This window comes from Lampetra planeri, chromosome 13 (genome assembly GCF_965212315.1).
Source record: "Lampetra planeri chromosome 13, kcLamPlan1.2.h2, whole genome shotgun sequence".
NCBI lineage: Eukaryota > Metazoa > Chordata > Hyperoartia > Petromyzontiformes > Petromyzontidae > Lampetra > Lampetra planeri.
The window spans coordinates 2,916,556-2,932,427 of record NC_136119.1 but is presented as its reverse complement, the minus strand read 5'-3'; the positions used below and the strand labels follow the sequence as shown (position 1 = coordinate 2,932,427).

Sequence of the window (15,872 nt, the reverse complement as noted above, 5' to 3'; positions counted from 1 at the left end):
TACTTTGTCTCATCGTGGAGATTTATTCGCTCCGTTCTCCAAAATGTGACGTAATTTGGTTGTAGAATTCGATCATAATACTCGTACTGATGTAAACTGCCGTTCGTCAGTCTGCTGCAGACGGTTTAAGGAGCAGTCGTTTGTTATTTATCTGCGAGCAGATCATGGTGACGAACGTGACGTCGCTGCTGAAGACCGTGAAGGCCGTGGAGGACGAGGCCACCAAGGGCACACGCGCCCTGGAGGCAACCATTGAGTGCATCAAGCAGGAGGTCATGGTACGGGCACCGCCACTAGCATCGGCTGAAACCCCACAGTCGCCTCACAATCGTGTCAAATCACCGGGATTGTATCAGACGTCGTCAGATCTCGGCAACCGAGCAAGGTTGAGGCTGGTTATTCCTTGGATGTGAGACTGCCTGAGAATGTCGGGGGTATTGTCACGCAAGGTTGTTTTAGGCTTGCACTTGTGAAGTGGCCAGGAGATGGCAGCGCAGCTTATCTGTGCTGCGCCTATAGTGTTACACCCTCGCATGCGCGTGGGTTTGCTTCAGGAACTCCAGATTTCTCTCCCAAAACACACCCATCGTTCATGGAATTGGCCGAACGTCATAATGGAGGACGTCCCTGAACAAGGCTCTTAAGACTCTGAGGCATTTCGCATTTTATAGAAAACCCAATACAAAAAAAACGTGAACTAATGCAAATTTGAATGAGGTCGTTGTGGAAAATGGGCTGGAGATCTCTCACGCATCAGGTCGGTTGATTTAACACTTGAGCGAGAGTAGAAACGCGGGAATTTACAATTGCAAGTCGCACGCTCTGCACGGTTCAGTTCGTCGTCGTTGTCAACGTCGTTCTTCTGCATTGCTAACGCATCGTCACGACGACGACGACGACGGTGGTGGTGGTGGCGGCACTCGCCGGCAGATGTTCGAGACGCGCGAGCCGCCCCAGAAGACGGCGTCACCGGAGGACTTCATCCGCATGACCAAGGGCATCACCCTTGCCACAGCCAAGGCGGTCGCTGCCGGTAACTCGTGCCGCCAGGAGGACGTCATCGCCACCGCCAACCTGAGCCGCAAGGCCGTGTCCGAGATGCTGGCCGCGTGCAAGGTACACGCATTCTCTCCGGCGCGCCGCGCGCGTTTGTCTTTGTGTGTGCGCGTGTGGCTCGGCTACATTAAATGTCGGCTCCCACGTCGTCATTGAAGTGAGTGTTTTTCTCCCCCGTCATTTGCCGACACGTGTAGATTGCCGGGCAGCTCGAGGTCAAATCGCTGAGCCCTTGCTTCGGAGAACCTGGGTGCAAATTCAGGTTTGAGCCACCCGTGAATAAACTGGGTTCTCAAGTGTAGCGAGTTATTGGTCTTAGGCTGGTCACTAGTGACCTCAAAAAACATCGTATTAAATGTTATTCGGCATTAACCAATGGTCGCACAAAAGATATGTCATTTGGCTTTTACACTTCATTAGATAAATTTCGAATTTTGAGAATTAACAATACCAGTTCGATCACGACGCGACCAACATTTCTCTGTAGCGGACAAAAAGGTCACTTGAAGAGATATCAGAATCCCCTTCCTCGGGCCGTTATCCAACACAGTGACGCACTGCTTCGCGAGAGCCCCGAGTGGACACTTTGATCTTTAGAACTGCTTGTTGTGTTTCGTTTGTTGTCCTTCCCCCGCACCTCCGATTAGCACGGTTGGCTATGTATGGTGCTAAAGAAGTTCAACATAGATGGCATGACACTGATGGAACATTTTGAGTCAAACTAAGAAAGCGAGAACTTGAGTATGGGAAGGTTTTGAGGACCCTGTGTTGGATGATCCCCTGCGCTGTCTGTAGCCCAAGAGTTGCGCACTGCTTGTCGCCCCTGTGCTGCCCTGCTGAGCCTGTGATTAACTTCCTCTCTCCTCCCGTTTGTGCCTTTCCCGTGTGTTCCGCTCGCTCTCGCTGGCAAGATGGACTGGGTACTGCTCGCACGCCTCTAGGCAAACACAGCAGCTGTGCGCTGCATCTCCGTGTACATTTAACGGGGGCATCAGCAAAGGACTCTGGCTTGGCATGTGACAGAAATGCTTGTGTGTGTGTGTGTTTATGTATGTGAGAGGGTATGTGTGTAAGTATAGCTGAGTGTGGTTGTGTGTGATTGGGGAGCAGTGTCCGAGAGGTTAGGGCACTGTGTTACGAACCCGGTGCACCTTCGTTAAATTCTATGCAGTGGCTGACCAAAAGTGACGCGAGTGTAATGACACTGGTTCTAGGCCTCTTACCAGGTCGAATCCACTTTGAATGACTTCCTGATGCAGAGTGTAAACATGAGCACCTGGGTGACAAAGGCAGCCTGGCGTGGTGTTGGTCACCATCTCCTCTTGTACCCTGTGCCAGTCTAAATAAGTGCTCAATAATAGCACTTGTCCCCCCATCCCCCCCAGCATGCTGTTTAAGGCTATATCCAGGGCGAACTTTTGTATTTTTGCGTGCAAGTGGATATGAATGTAACGCGCTGTGTGTATGCGTAAGGGCAACACAGACACCGTCTGCGTTTGACACGTGCTTGAATGAGTGGGCGTCATGTGTTTAATGCACAAGGCGAGTGGGCAGTGGCCACATGAAAAGTGTAATTGCCTAAAGCTCGTTGAATCCACTCGCACCCCACTGGTTTCTCTGATGAGCTGCGGCGAGCTCCCTCTAAGCTGTGCTTGCTTCCAGTTTCCGCTTTGCATTTTGATCTCCAGCTCACAACTAAATTATTGTCGGGTGCGCCGTGTGCCCCTGTGAAACTGTCAAAACATTGATTTTATATATTTTTTTTATAAAACATCAATCATTATCATAACAACACAGGATTTTTCCATAATACAGGATCTGCATGTGTAAGCAGTTGGACATTTGTTGTATTTGCTTTTGTAGATGTATTTTTCATTTAACACACAGGTTTTCACAGCCGATATTATGATCCAGAATTGATTTTTGTTTCGGCCACGTCACGATCCGACTCAATTTGTGTCGTTAAAAACCCTCCACCGCCTGACGCAGCTGAAATATGAATCGTCAAGCGTACCAAGCATTTCAGAACCTGCCAATTGTTATTGTTTCAGCTCGACGCCGGTAAGTCAGGAGAACAATCTTCACAACCAATGTTCGCAATATACCCTTTAAAGAAGCTCCTCCTGAGACGGCCTCTAATCTAGCCCCTGCCACCATCGCAGGGCAACGCGTTTGGCTCTTGTATCCCCGTCATCGCTGTCGTCGCGTGTCGCTCACCTTGTTGGTATTGGCGCGTCTCTGCCCTCAGCAAGCCGCGTTCCACCCAGAGGTGGCAAGCGACGTGCGAGCGCGATCCCTGCGCTACGGCAAGGAGTGCGCCAACGGCTACCAGGCCCTGCTGGAGCACGTGCTGCTGGTGAGCCCACTGCGCCAGCCGCAAGGCTACGCCCCCCCCCCCCTCGCCTGCCATGGCATCGTCATCGTCGTTATTGTCTTTATTATTTGGGATGTAACCATTCGTCGCTTCAAATTATACAAGCATCCAATTGTGTCATAAGTCATTATTTCCGATTCATATTGCATGTAGTTTTTTTTCCCCGTTATAAATTCCGTAAATTATGAATGCTATGGAATTACACGAGGGCCAAGAAAATAATGGGTTCTTGAATCACATTGTGACAGTTTATCCATTGACTTGGGTGGGCAAGACAAGTGTGGTGTGATGATGTTAAGAAAAGGTTCCTAAATCAGCAGGGGGGACATCACATGCCAACACATTCACCACTGACCCCTGATGGACAGTCAGTGGAATTATCAGAACCGTCATCATCAATGGCGTTGTCAACATCGTCAACATGAGTGTTGTTTATCAACTATTTTAATCCAATACAAATCATATTGTGTCCAATCCACTTTCCTGACCCACTTGCAGGTTCTTCAAAAACCAACGGCTGACAACAAACACCAGCTGACCAACCTGTCGAAGCGGGTGGCCGGCTCCGTCTCCGAGCTCATTCAGTCTGCCGAGGCCATGAAAGGTGCGTGATTTGGCTGCTGCTCCTGAGTGCAAAATCACTGCGTGCAACTTTGGTGGGATTGTCCACAGCGCTGTGCACCCATCAACCTGACATTGATCCCCCACCATGGCTACTCTTAACTAAACCATACTGACCAGCGGTGGTGAATTACAATCAAACCCCCCCCCCCCCCCTCATGACTGACATTGTATGGGGAAGCCTTCACTCAGTAGTAAATTGACACATTTATATCAATTATTATTATTACATTTAAATAAATAAACAAAACAAAATCTTATTCCATCACCAAAATAAAATGAAATGTCATTCCCATCAACATATTGGGCCTTTTTGCCCCAATGTTTTCTGGCAGTATTTTTTGACGCATGGTTAACCCTGGATCAGTTTAAACTTTCACAGCCTCATCAGCATGAATGTTGCTGGATTTGCCTCCGGTTGTAGGTTAGATCCATCTATAAACGTGAACACCATGGGGCCTCCTCAATTGTAGTGCAGCAGCATTGCACAAGATGCCCTGCAGCACCACAATGCACTCCTCAAGATTTGGCAATGCCAATACCAGAAGCGGTGGCCTGTGCAGAATATTGGTTTAAAGACTGTATAGGTTGGACAGGAGACACGACGAAGAAGTAGAAGATTGCACAAGAGCTCTGCTTGTGTGTCTCGTGCGCACCGCACGCACCGAGGCCCAGTGGGCCGTGACGCGGCCCAGTGGCAAACGCGTGACCGCTTGTTGCACAGGTTGACAGTTGTAGTCCATTGGAACCTCATTTGCCAGTAGCAGAATATGATAATTGTTTTTTTACCCTTTTATCTGGCAACAAAACTGACACCTTTTTTTTTTACAAGGAGTCATGTTTGCATTGACCACAATACCTGCAGTCGAAATGCAAACAAAAAACATAACTCTGATAATGTATGCACTGTCCTTGAAGTTGATTGGTACACACCCAAGACAGCTTTCTTTAGAGCCTAGTCTCACATGGTGTTGGACCATTGGCCGCCCTGATTAATGGACACCAGGGTGGGGAGATGTTAACGAGCTCGCCTGGAATACAGGAGGTTGTGGATTCGATCCTGACCCTGACGCCTGTATATTTGGAGTTTGCATGTTCTCCCTGTGGTTGCGTGGATCTCTACTGCGGGTCCCCCGGTTTTTCCCTTCACATTTAGAAACATCCATTTCGAGTATTTGGCTGCAATACATTTTCACCAGGTCGTTTCAGAAAAAGAGCTATATAGCTTAGTGGGCCTTACCTGGCAAAATAAAAATAGTTTAATACTGAGGGTGTATTAACCGCCGTAAAAGCACTGCGCTCAGTCTGCTTTTCGGTTTCCACCTCTCGAGCCTCCTCTGTCTCCCGCTCTCCCCCCGGCGGTGCGCAGGCTCAGAGTGGGTTGACCCCGAGGACCCCACGGTGATTGCGGAGGCCGAGCTCCTGGGTGCTGCGGCCGCTATCGAAGCTGCGGCCAAGAAACTGGAGCAGCTGAAGCCGAGGGCCAAGCCCAGGGTGCGTCCCATCAATGTCCCACCCCATCCCCCCTCCCCCCCCCCCCCGTTGTGATCTGTCAAGTCCCGTCCACCCAGCGTCAGAGGTCGCAATTGGGTACCCGAACCCGTACCCTACCCGATACCCGGCTACCCGATACCCGGCCGGGTACGGGTACCCGTTTGCGACCCTGGTGCGGCCGGGTACGGGTAGGCCGTGAGTCACTGGTGAGTCACCGTTTGTCGCTCATTTCCCAACGTCTTGTCTCTTTCTCACAATTCAAGTTCCTAGAATCAACCCACCCGTGCCTTCAACATGGCCTCATCCCAGAGGTCGCAATCGGGTACGCGTACCCTACCCGATACCCGGCCGGGTACGGGTAGCCGGGTATCGGGTAGGGTACGGGTACCCGATTGCGACCCTGGTGCGGCCGGGTACGGGTACGGGTAAGGAATCAAAACCCATTTGCGACCTCTGCCCAGCGTTCCCGTCCCTCTCTCTGTTGTGTCCCGTCATGTCCCATGGGTTCGCTGGAGGTGGCCCCTGCAGCCCACGATCGGTGGTCCTGTCCCCCCTGTTCACATCCGGGCTCCAGACTTCCCGTTTATTTTGACCGACTACTCTCTGAAGTATCTTTAAAAAAATGTTGACTTCAAGCTTTCGGTAAAGTCACGTAGATAGGTTCAAGAGAAAATAACAAAAAGTAACAAATAAATACAACGTTTCGATCTTGTGTTGCGATCGAAGACGACCGCTTGTGTTGCGATCGAAATGTCGTAGTTTTTGTTATTTTTTGCTATTTTCTTTGAACCTATCTAGGTGGCTTTACTAAAAGCCCCAAGAATATGTCTTTATACATTCACTCGTTCCGTTATGTTATCTCAATTCCCTCCTGTACAATTCTATCCTAAGTGTTTTTGTTTATTTGTATAGGCTTGAGGTGCGGTCACATTTAGACTATTTATGAATCCAAATTATATTGTGTTTGTGTCATCTTCGCTGTGTTTGCAAGAGGCATAGCGTGAATAATTTAGTTGTTTCGTTATTAATTTGGTTGTTTGAATTGTGTTGCTTTTTCTCCCCAACGGATATTCAAAATGTGCGCTATCTGCATCACGGTGACCCAAGATGAAGATATTTTCATTCAGAACTTTCGCTGTGAGCAGTGAGACCTCGCATTGTGTCAGCGAACAACCCTTTTACTTGCCCTGAAAAGAGTGGTTGTCGCAATGTTTTCGGGCAAACTGAAATTTTAAATTATCCGAGTGACAAACGAAGTTTAACATGATGGGTTTTCTGTAGTCATTGGTGACCATATTAAGACCATCAATTCGCTACACTTATCCCAGTTTAATCACAGGTGCCCGGCACTCGTGATTAAACCCATGCTCCCATTGGTGCTGGCTCTGATCCTACACTGTATGAAATTACTTATTTGGTGATGCTGCATTGGCAGTGGTGCACAAGCACAAATAAAAAAACTCAACACATTCATCAATAATAATAATACTGCCTTAAAAGGAAAATTAGAAAATAGTTGCTATTTAGGGCAATGACCCTTATTTATAACACAAATAGAGAGGCCAGAATGGGTAAGAGTTGTAAAGTTGGAGACTACACTGTGTACCGCTGCCTAAGATACCCAGCCACCTTGTACGTTCGATGGCTGAACAGCAATGGGCGAGGATTGTGTGAAACGAAGATATCTCTCTTGCAAGCCACTGTCTGATATGTTTGGTATAAGGTTGTTTCAGTAACAATCAACTGTATATCAAACATATGGTCACAGTAGCTTGCTCATGCTTCAAGGTAGCCGGCGTTGTCGCGGTGACGGTTTTAATCCGTTTTGTTTTCGTGATTCGCAAGTTTCCCGGTCTTGCTTGCGCACGCCCCTGCGATTGCATTACAGTGGAGGCTGGGAGGGGGGAGGTGGTTGGTGAATCGTGCGGATTCGTAAAACTCCTGTACATGCTGGGTTTGTGAGATGGCAGTACAGCAAGTGGGTTCATGTGTTGGCCCGTCTGTGTGGATCTTCGAATGTGATCCCTTCTTTGTGTGCATGGTGGGTTTTCTCGGGTACTCGGGGGTTTGCCTCTGGCACACAAAGCGCTCCTTAAACTGGAGTTGGCCAATCGCTGCACACTGCAGGAGTCTATTGTTCAAGCGAACGCCTTCTTGGCGTTCTCTGGTCTGACACTGGTGAGACTAGAAGGCTATCTCTGGTGTAGACCAATCAGTTTCAAGGACGATGCATTTATAATTATCAGAGCATGAGAATAGGGGTTTCCCCTTTTTTCTGGCAACAAAACAGGTGTTAAGATGTTAAAGCACCAAACTGAAACCTTTTACAAGGAATCATGTCTGCATTAACCACAACGCTTGTGGTCAGAATGGTCAGGTCTAACACCGTTTGAGACTAGGCTCAAAAGAAAGCTGTCTCTGGTGTGGACCAATCAGTTTCAAGGACAATGCATATTTTATCGGTGTTTTTTGTTTGCCTTCTGACCACAAGCATTGTGGTTAATGCAGACATGATTCCTTGTAAAAGGTTTCAGTTTGGTGTTTTACCATCTTCACACCTGTTTTGTTGCCAGAAAAAAGGGGAAAACCTATTCTCATATTTTGGTACTGGCAAAGGAGGTCCCATGATTATCAGAGCATGTTTTTGTTTGCATGTTCACCACAAGTACGTGTGGTTAATGCAGACATGATTCCTTGCAAAATGTTTCTATTCAGTGTTTGAACATCTTAACACGTGTTTTATTGGCAGATAGGGTAAAACCTTTTCTTATTTTTTCATACATTCTTCAGGTTCTTTGATGCTTTCCTGGATATATCAATTTCGTGAATATTATTTGGCATATCAACGGGATTTGCAAATGAATTGTGACAATGAATCAATGCTCATCGCTGAATATAACTCGTAATATTTTGTAAACCAAAGCGCGCCTACCCTTTGATGCTGACATTACTTTTGTGGAGCACCCGCAACGGACGATTGATTTCAGTTTCTTTTAATGCCACAGACATCTGTCTCCACCCTCTCTTCCCCACCGCTGTCCCACATCCCTTTCTTATCCCCCATCTTACTTCTTACTTGCCCATCCAATCCCATGAACCCTAAATCATCACCTCCCAATCTTCTCTTTCCTAATCCGCATCCCTTTCTCTCCTATCCCGTCCCCCCCTGCTTCTCCCAACCTCTCCGATCGCCCCCATCCCCATAGCAAGCTGACGAGAGCCTCAACTTTGAGGAGCAGATCCTGGAGGCGGCCAAGGCCATCGCAGCAGCCACGAGCGCCCTCGTCAAGTCCGCGTCGGCCGCGCAGCGGGAGCTGGTGGCGCAGGGAAAGGTACGGTCGGGTGATGGATCACCTGCCACCCACTTTGCGACTGCAATGAAGCCGCCCAAAGTCTGGGCACAGTTTCATCATTGCCAGCGCTGCTGCTGCTGCTATGGTTCTTGATGAAGGTGTCTGGTTGTGCCGTGTCGGTTTGCAGGTCGGAGCGAGTCCTGCCAACGCGGTTGACGATGGGCAATGGTCCCAGGGACTTATATCAGCGGTGAGATTTTTAATTGCGCGAGCAAGGAATCGAAAGTCTTTTTTAAAACCTATTTTTTGTTTATACACACGCCTCATCCTCGCCCAACATAAACCAAACCTCCTCTCCTCCCCCACTCCACACCCCTCCTCTCTAACCCCCCCCCTCCACCTCCGCGCACGGGACCCCCGTGGCCGCCCATCCATCCCCTCCTGTCCCAGGCCCGCATGGTGGCAGCCGCCACGAGCAACCTGTGCGAGGCGGCCAACGCGGCGGTGCAGGGCCACGCCAGCGAGGAGAAGCTCATCTCGTCCGCCAAGCAGGTGGCAGCCTCTACTGCCCAGCTGCTCGTGGCCTGCAAAGTGAAGGCCGCCCCCGACTCGGAGGCCATGCGACGGCTGCAGGTACCGGCGACGCCCCCTGCCCAACCGAGCATTTCCCCCACCGCCGCCTGCGCACACCGCGCTCCTCTCCGCTTTGTACTGCGGGGTGGTTGTGTTTGTCTGCGGTGCCCCGATGGCGAGATGTTATAACTATCCCTCACGTGGTATGCAGGAGGTGTCGTGGTTTCGATCCCAACCCTGATGCCTGCTCCATATTTTTATCTCTTCTTGGTTCTTTCGGTAAAGTCACGTAGAAGGGAAATAATAAAAATAAAACATCATAAAATACAATTCTCACGACGTTTCGGCCATAACGCAAGCAGCCGTCCTCAGGTGAAGAACAGGGCTGTCAGAAAGACAGCGTCTGAAGTCAGCTCTGTTCTTCACCTGAGGACGGCTGCTTGCGTTGTGGCCGAAACGTCGTGAGAATTGTATTTTATTATATTTTATTTTTATAATTTTATTATTTCCCTTCTACGTGACTTTACCGAAAGAACCAAGAAGATGAATCCCTGCAGTCACGAAAGCTTAAATCGAAATCTATATTTTTAGTTTACACGTCTCTCCCCGTGCTCGCATGGATTTTTCTCACGGTCCTCTGGTTTTTCACTTCACATTTAGAAATGTGAGTTTCAAGTATTTGGTTGCTTTAAATTTCCACGTGATAAGTCACTGAGTTGAGCTGTAATTTGTAGCCATGTCTCTTCTGAACAAGAGCTATCTATATAGCTCAGTGGGCCTTACCTGATAAAATAAAAATAGTTAAATGGTGTACGACACATCTCGGTGGATTCATGGTCAGATGTCAGGTGCTTCGCAAATCCCGAGTTGTTTTGCGATTTGGACCATGTGGATATTATCTGGTGTAGCGATGTTCTTCTTCTCTCGTGTGTGTGTGCGTTCGCTTCAAGCTCTGCCATTTTCTCTGCCACTGCCTCCACACATACCCAACAAGGAACTAGTCACACAACTAGGATCCTGAAAAAGGTTCTGGGACTTTGTGAGGCTGTTTTGAACAAAGATTTATCATTCAGCGCATAAGAATTTATCGTTTCCTGCTAGAGCTTTTAATCAGTTTGTTACCTGATGACCGCGTGCGGCTTTATTCCCCGCATACATTTTAACCGATATCGAGCCCAGGTTCCACGGCGTCGCATTACACAGTGCGGGCTGCAGACAATTGCACTTTTTAGGTTTCCGAAGCGAGGAGAGATGTCACGAGATTCAGGTGAACATTCCAGGGTGTCGCATTACAAAGAGGCGCTGTGGGAACCACGCTCCCGGTTAAGCGTCATCTTCGTTTGTTACATTACACAACGCTTTACCTCTTTAATATCCCTGTTAGTGTACTGCCCTATGAACCTGGCACCCCGAGTGTGATTCCCGTCCACGGCTAGCATTAGTGGCGAGTGATATCCGAGCCTGTTCCGCGACCTCTGTCACCACGCCTTCTCCAACCAGCACTGACCGGCACTGTGAAAGTATGGTCAGTTAATCCTCGCGACCCACACAGCATGGGGGACGCCCTCATTCAGCAGTGTGGTGTGGATTGACAGAAGCGGCTGTACGTGTGTACGCGTATTGCTGCTCATCACATGAAATCCTCACGATTGATTTGACAGCACAGAACATTTCGGACAGCAAGTTACAAGTGTGTGTGTGTGTGTGCGCGCGCGCGCGTGCGTGTATCGTGTCTGGCAGGGTGCGGGAAACGCGGTGAAGAGGGCATCGGAGAACCTCGTGAAGGCGGCACAAAAAGCCGCCGCGTTCGACCAGGAGGAGGAGAACGTCGTCGTCAAGGAGAAGTTTGTGGGCGGCATCGCGCAGGTGCGTGCCTCCGCTCGTGTGCAAGGAGAGAGTGAGCAAAGGTGGAACGGCAATGATTTGCGTTGTGCGATCGCGGCGCGCACCCTCGCCGTTAACGCCGGTTTCTCCTCGTCCGCCCGCCCACTCGCCCAGATCATAGCGGCGCAGGAGGAGATGCTGCGGAAGGAGCGCGAGCTGGATGAGGCGCGGCGCAAGCTGGCGCAGATCCGGCAGCAGCAGTACAAGTTCCTGCCCACGGAGCTGCGGGAGGACCCGCAGTAGCGCTCGGAGTGACGGAAACCGCCGGGGTTCCACCACAAACCGCCCGCTCGCCCACTTGCAATTGCAGGAAGACCATGAGAATTGTTAACAATAAAACACGTATATAATATATATCGATACTCGGCACTGCCTCCGCCAAATAACCGTCCGTTGGCCCACAGGGCCTGCCCAGCCGCCCCATTGCTGCCTTCCACGTTGTTACCACCCTGTTGTCCTCGTGACCAATTAGCCGAGGTTGGCCCCTGTGTTTAGTGCAGCCTGCATTCCGGTAGCCTCCTAGATAATGTTTCTTGAATACAATCACGTAGTCTTATGGGGTTTTTCATTCCTTGTTGTTCAAATGCCTCGTGTCATTTCTTGATTCTTGACGGAGCGGTTCGGCACCAAGGCGCCCCCCCAGCTTTGTTCCACCACTCGTACCGCACGTTGCCCCGGTCATGGTACATTCTCCCCCGGTGTGGCCGATATGCCGAGGGATGACCCTGGGCCTCTAGCCCTGTCCTCAACCACCCCCCCCGCCCTGCTATGAGTTTTAAGTGCACGTAATAAAATATAAATTTTGAACAATAATCATTCATTGCACATATTAATCTTCAATAAAACAAAAATAATGTACAGGTTTATTATTCTTGATTGTTTTTAATACTTTGTATCCTTTAAAAAAATAAGTTGACAGTTACCAAAAACATGGATTATGATGTTATTGTTCGCTTCATTTTCTTTTTATACAATCCTGACAATTACAAAGTTTGTGTGTGGGTCACTAGGTAATTGTTTTCTAATCCTTAGCTTTAGTTCGCAATCGGCGCGCGGCTTGTTTGACGTGGTTTATCAGGGAAGCATGTTCGTTCGCACGGACAGTGCTTTGGGATGTGACATATCAGTGTATGTGAGGGTGCGGGTGTTGCATTTCAATAGAATAGAGCGTTAATGGTGGGAGGTGGTCCATTAGCCAAAGCCAGAATGTGGCTTTTTGAAAAAAAATATATGAACGATCTCACATTAATATATTTTTCGGGGGTTTAAAGACTGGTAACAGCTAACATTTTGTTTGTTTCACGGTAACTGTACTCGCAAGGAAAGATAATCGCAACTTTAAAAGACGAAACCTCTTTAATGTGAATCAGTTCGACGTCAGCCCAGCGGTACTTTCAGTTGGTCCTGCTGGTGAGAGGTGCCCGTAGCGCGCTGGGGACGCCCCGTCATGGACTCGACGGCCTCGGGTCAGCTGCTTCCGCAGCCGCGGCTGGTTTGGTTTCACAACGTGGGGGCCGTCTTCAGTACCGAGTGCGGTCACGTGTTATATTGATGTTAAGGAACAAGCATGATTGTCTTGGCCGAGATGTTAAGTCGTCGCGAGTTCGTTGCTACTTGAGATTTCGTTTTTGCCGTTGTCGCCATTACTGTCCAATCCCAGCAGCGCACGGTGATTTAACTGGGAGGTTTGCAGGCCCCTCCCGTGGGCTCATCCTCGTCCGGAAGAGGTGTAGCAGCTTTTGGCTCTTGAATGAGGTGGCTAAGGGGATTGCGCTTAAACGAAAACAACAAAAACCTAAACATCTGTCCCCCTTCCTCGCTATTTGCAACGCGGCTTTAAACCTTCCTTGCGTTTACCGGTCTACTTCTCCGCAAGTGCGTCAGAAGATGCACGTGGTGTGTTGATTGGTGGACAGAGGTTGAAGCGTTCAGGACGTGGCTGGGTCGAGTGAGATGTGGCTGGGTGTAGTTAGGTGTAGCTAAGGGGGAGACGCATGGCGTCTGGCCGTTAATGGGCCCTGGGTTTTGCCACAAAGGCCAAATCCGCTGGAGTTTACCAAGGTCCATATGAGGAGACATTTGACTGCGGCTGGACCCGCCATGCATATGCACAGACACCCTTTGTACAAAATACGTACAACCTTTTTTTTGAAATTCACTGCTGGATGATGGGCCCTCCACATGCCATGCGAGTTGTGTGGATTATTTGACCATACTTCACCACGATGGTTAGTGTGGGGTTGACGGTCGGGAGCATAGATGTACAGTGCAACTATGCATCTTGTGGCACTGTCCTGTTGCACACCACGTCGCCCGCAGCCTCTAACAAACCCATCGCTGCTGAGTGGTCACCCGTCCAAGCACTGTTAAGGCTCTACCGAGAGCATGAGATGCACGTTAAGGAAGTGGACAAGTTGTATGATGAGTAGATATGTGTCTCTGTGTGTGTAAAATAGCCATGGTCTCAGTTTGCAAGAGGTCGCCCCATATGCACGGGAGCCAGATGAGACGGAGTGGAATTCTCTTGAGATGCCACTGATGGAATGATGAGTTATCCCAAGTTGGAAATTTCCAATCTAATGAAGAGCCGAGTCGAGGGTAACTTTTAAAACAATGCCATTATTTTAGATAACGTCAATCGATTTTAAAGCTGCCATTGTAGGTGGAATCCAGTAAGAATATGACCGCTTAAGACATCGTTTCAATTTTGTTGATGGTCTGCATGATTTCATAAAATCCATCACGGCCTCATGTTGTTGCAGGTATTTGGAATGGGTTTGGGCTTAGGCTGTTTTTGCTTTGCTGTGCGATGCTCTGCTGGATTTTGTTTTAGGAGCGATATCGCTCCGCCTCCCGTCTAGGAACAAACGACTTGGCGCGGTTTCTTCGCATTGTTAGCGGCGCGCTCAATATGGAACAAAAGTGCCTTGTGTTAAGCATATCAGCACTTGTTTATCATCCGTGGGTAGTGTCGGTGACGGCTTTCATAAGACGCACACCGCGGCTTCTTGGCTTTTAAACGACATGGTTTTTGTGTATCATTCAGAGAAAACTTATCTCGATGTGCTTGCTAAGGGAAGTCGGTCAAATGTGTTTTCTGCTCCCTATCCGTAATGCCCAATAAATTTAACCATTCGCCTAACTTAACATCACGGCTAAATTGCACAGCGTGCCGCAGTGCTCAAGCATGGTTTTTTTTCCTGCCATTTTTTTACAACAAAATCTTCTCTTTATAATAAAGCTATCCATTAATATAGCGTGCGTCTTGAGTTATTGATTAAATGTTTACGTATTTAAAAAAAAATGTTTGCTTGGTTTGGAAGACTCCCTCCTCCCCCCCCCCTGCACCTGATCCCGCTCCCACCGCTATCCGGGGAGTTGATCAGGATCGAAGTTAATGCAGATGTCGCTTGAATCCAACTAGAATCTGATCCGACACAGAGTCGATCCAGATATATCCAACTAAAAATGGGTCTAACAAAGATTGACGGAACTTTGCTTTAACCAAGCCCAAAGTTGGTCCAGATGTGCTTTTATGCAGCTCAAATTCATTCCGCATCACAGCTGACAAATTGCGAAGTGGGAGACCAAGAGAGGAGGCAGGAGGAAGGCAATCCACTTCCAGTCAACACATTCGGAGGAAAAAGCACCCCTATGTCCATCAGTACTGCCGATTCGTGCTGGTGAAACGCTCCGCACGTGTGAACCTCCCAAACGCTGCTCTGCCACCCACTTGCCGTGCTGCCTTTTACAGTAGTGTTTTTGTTCTTTTAATTTGAACCTTTCAGACCGCAGTCCACTCACTGGCATTGACTGTGTATCTTGTGTTCTCCACAGGGAATGCATTATATCTAAGCTCTCCCATTGACATGTTTCGTTGCTTCTACATACTATTAACATTCCCTCCCTATGTTAATGCTACCCCCTACCCCCTCCCTTTGGTGCTGCTAATCCTGCATAATGCATGGGCATAATATGACTTTGAAACCCCCCCGCCCACCTCCTACGCATTTCCCATAAAAATGCCAAATTCCTCTTGATATGCAAATTATTTTGTCAAGGCGCTCTTCTTCCACCTCCAACCCAGCTTATATATACGCTCCAAGCTTGGCAGTGTTTCATTCTTCACCTGAAGACGGCTGCTTGCGTTGTAGCCGAAACGTCGTGAGAATTATTTTATTATGTTTTATTTGTATTATTTTATTATTTCCCTTCTACGTGACTTTACCGAAAGAACCAAGAAGAAGAACTATCTACATGACTTTACCGAAAGACCCAAAGAATATTTCTACAGACAACTTCGGGTGTCGTCGTTTTTCGCGTGATCCGTCCACCCCGTCTGCGAAGTGTCTCGTCTCCCGGGGCGTGCATCGTCGACTTCCATCACCGCACCCGGCCACACCCGTGAATCCTCGAGTCGGAGCGCCGCTTTCGATGTCTCGCCCCCGCGCGCGTTTCAACTCGACCCAGCACCGCGCGCCTGTGCGGGGTTTTTCGGGAGAGGAGCGCAGTGGTTCGCGCGTTAGTGCGCTCCGAAACCCAGCCGCTCGAGTTCGATTCCCGATCACGGTTGCCAC

The 15,872-nt window shown here is 48.9% G+C and overlaps 1 protein-coding gene across 1 annotated transcript in view; it reads left to right on the top strand.

Annotated features, from left to right (window-relative positions):
- The window catches only part of TLN2 (talin 2), an 80,207-nt gene extending 65,656 nt beyond the window's left edge, over window positions 1-14,551 (top strand). Inside the window, exons 48-57 of the mRNA XM_078599869.1 lie at window positions 162-278; window positions 931-1,116; window positions 3,305-3,412; window positions 3,929-4,034; window positions 5,421-5,545; window positions 8,752-8,877; window positions 9,026-9,088; window positions 9,289-9,471; window positions 11,152-11,277; window positions 11,410-14,551. Of these exons, the coding sequence (XP_078455995.1) occupies window positions 162-278; window positions 931-1,116; window positions 3,305-3,412; window positions 3,929-4,034; window positions 5,421-5,545; window positions 8,752-8,877; window positions 9,026-9,088; window positions 9,289-9,471; window positions 11,152-11,277; window positions 11,410-11,538 (1,269 nt within the window). The 3' untranslated portion in view covers window positions 11,539-14,551. The remainder of the gene's footprint in view (window positions 1-161; window positions 279-930; window positions 1,117-3,304; window positions 3,413-3,928; window positions 4,035-5,420; window positions 5,546-8,751; window positions 8,878-9,025; window positions 9,089-9,288; window positions 9,472-11,151; window positions 11,278-11,409) is intronic.
- Window positions 14,552-15,872: the final 1,321 nt, after the last annotated feature.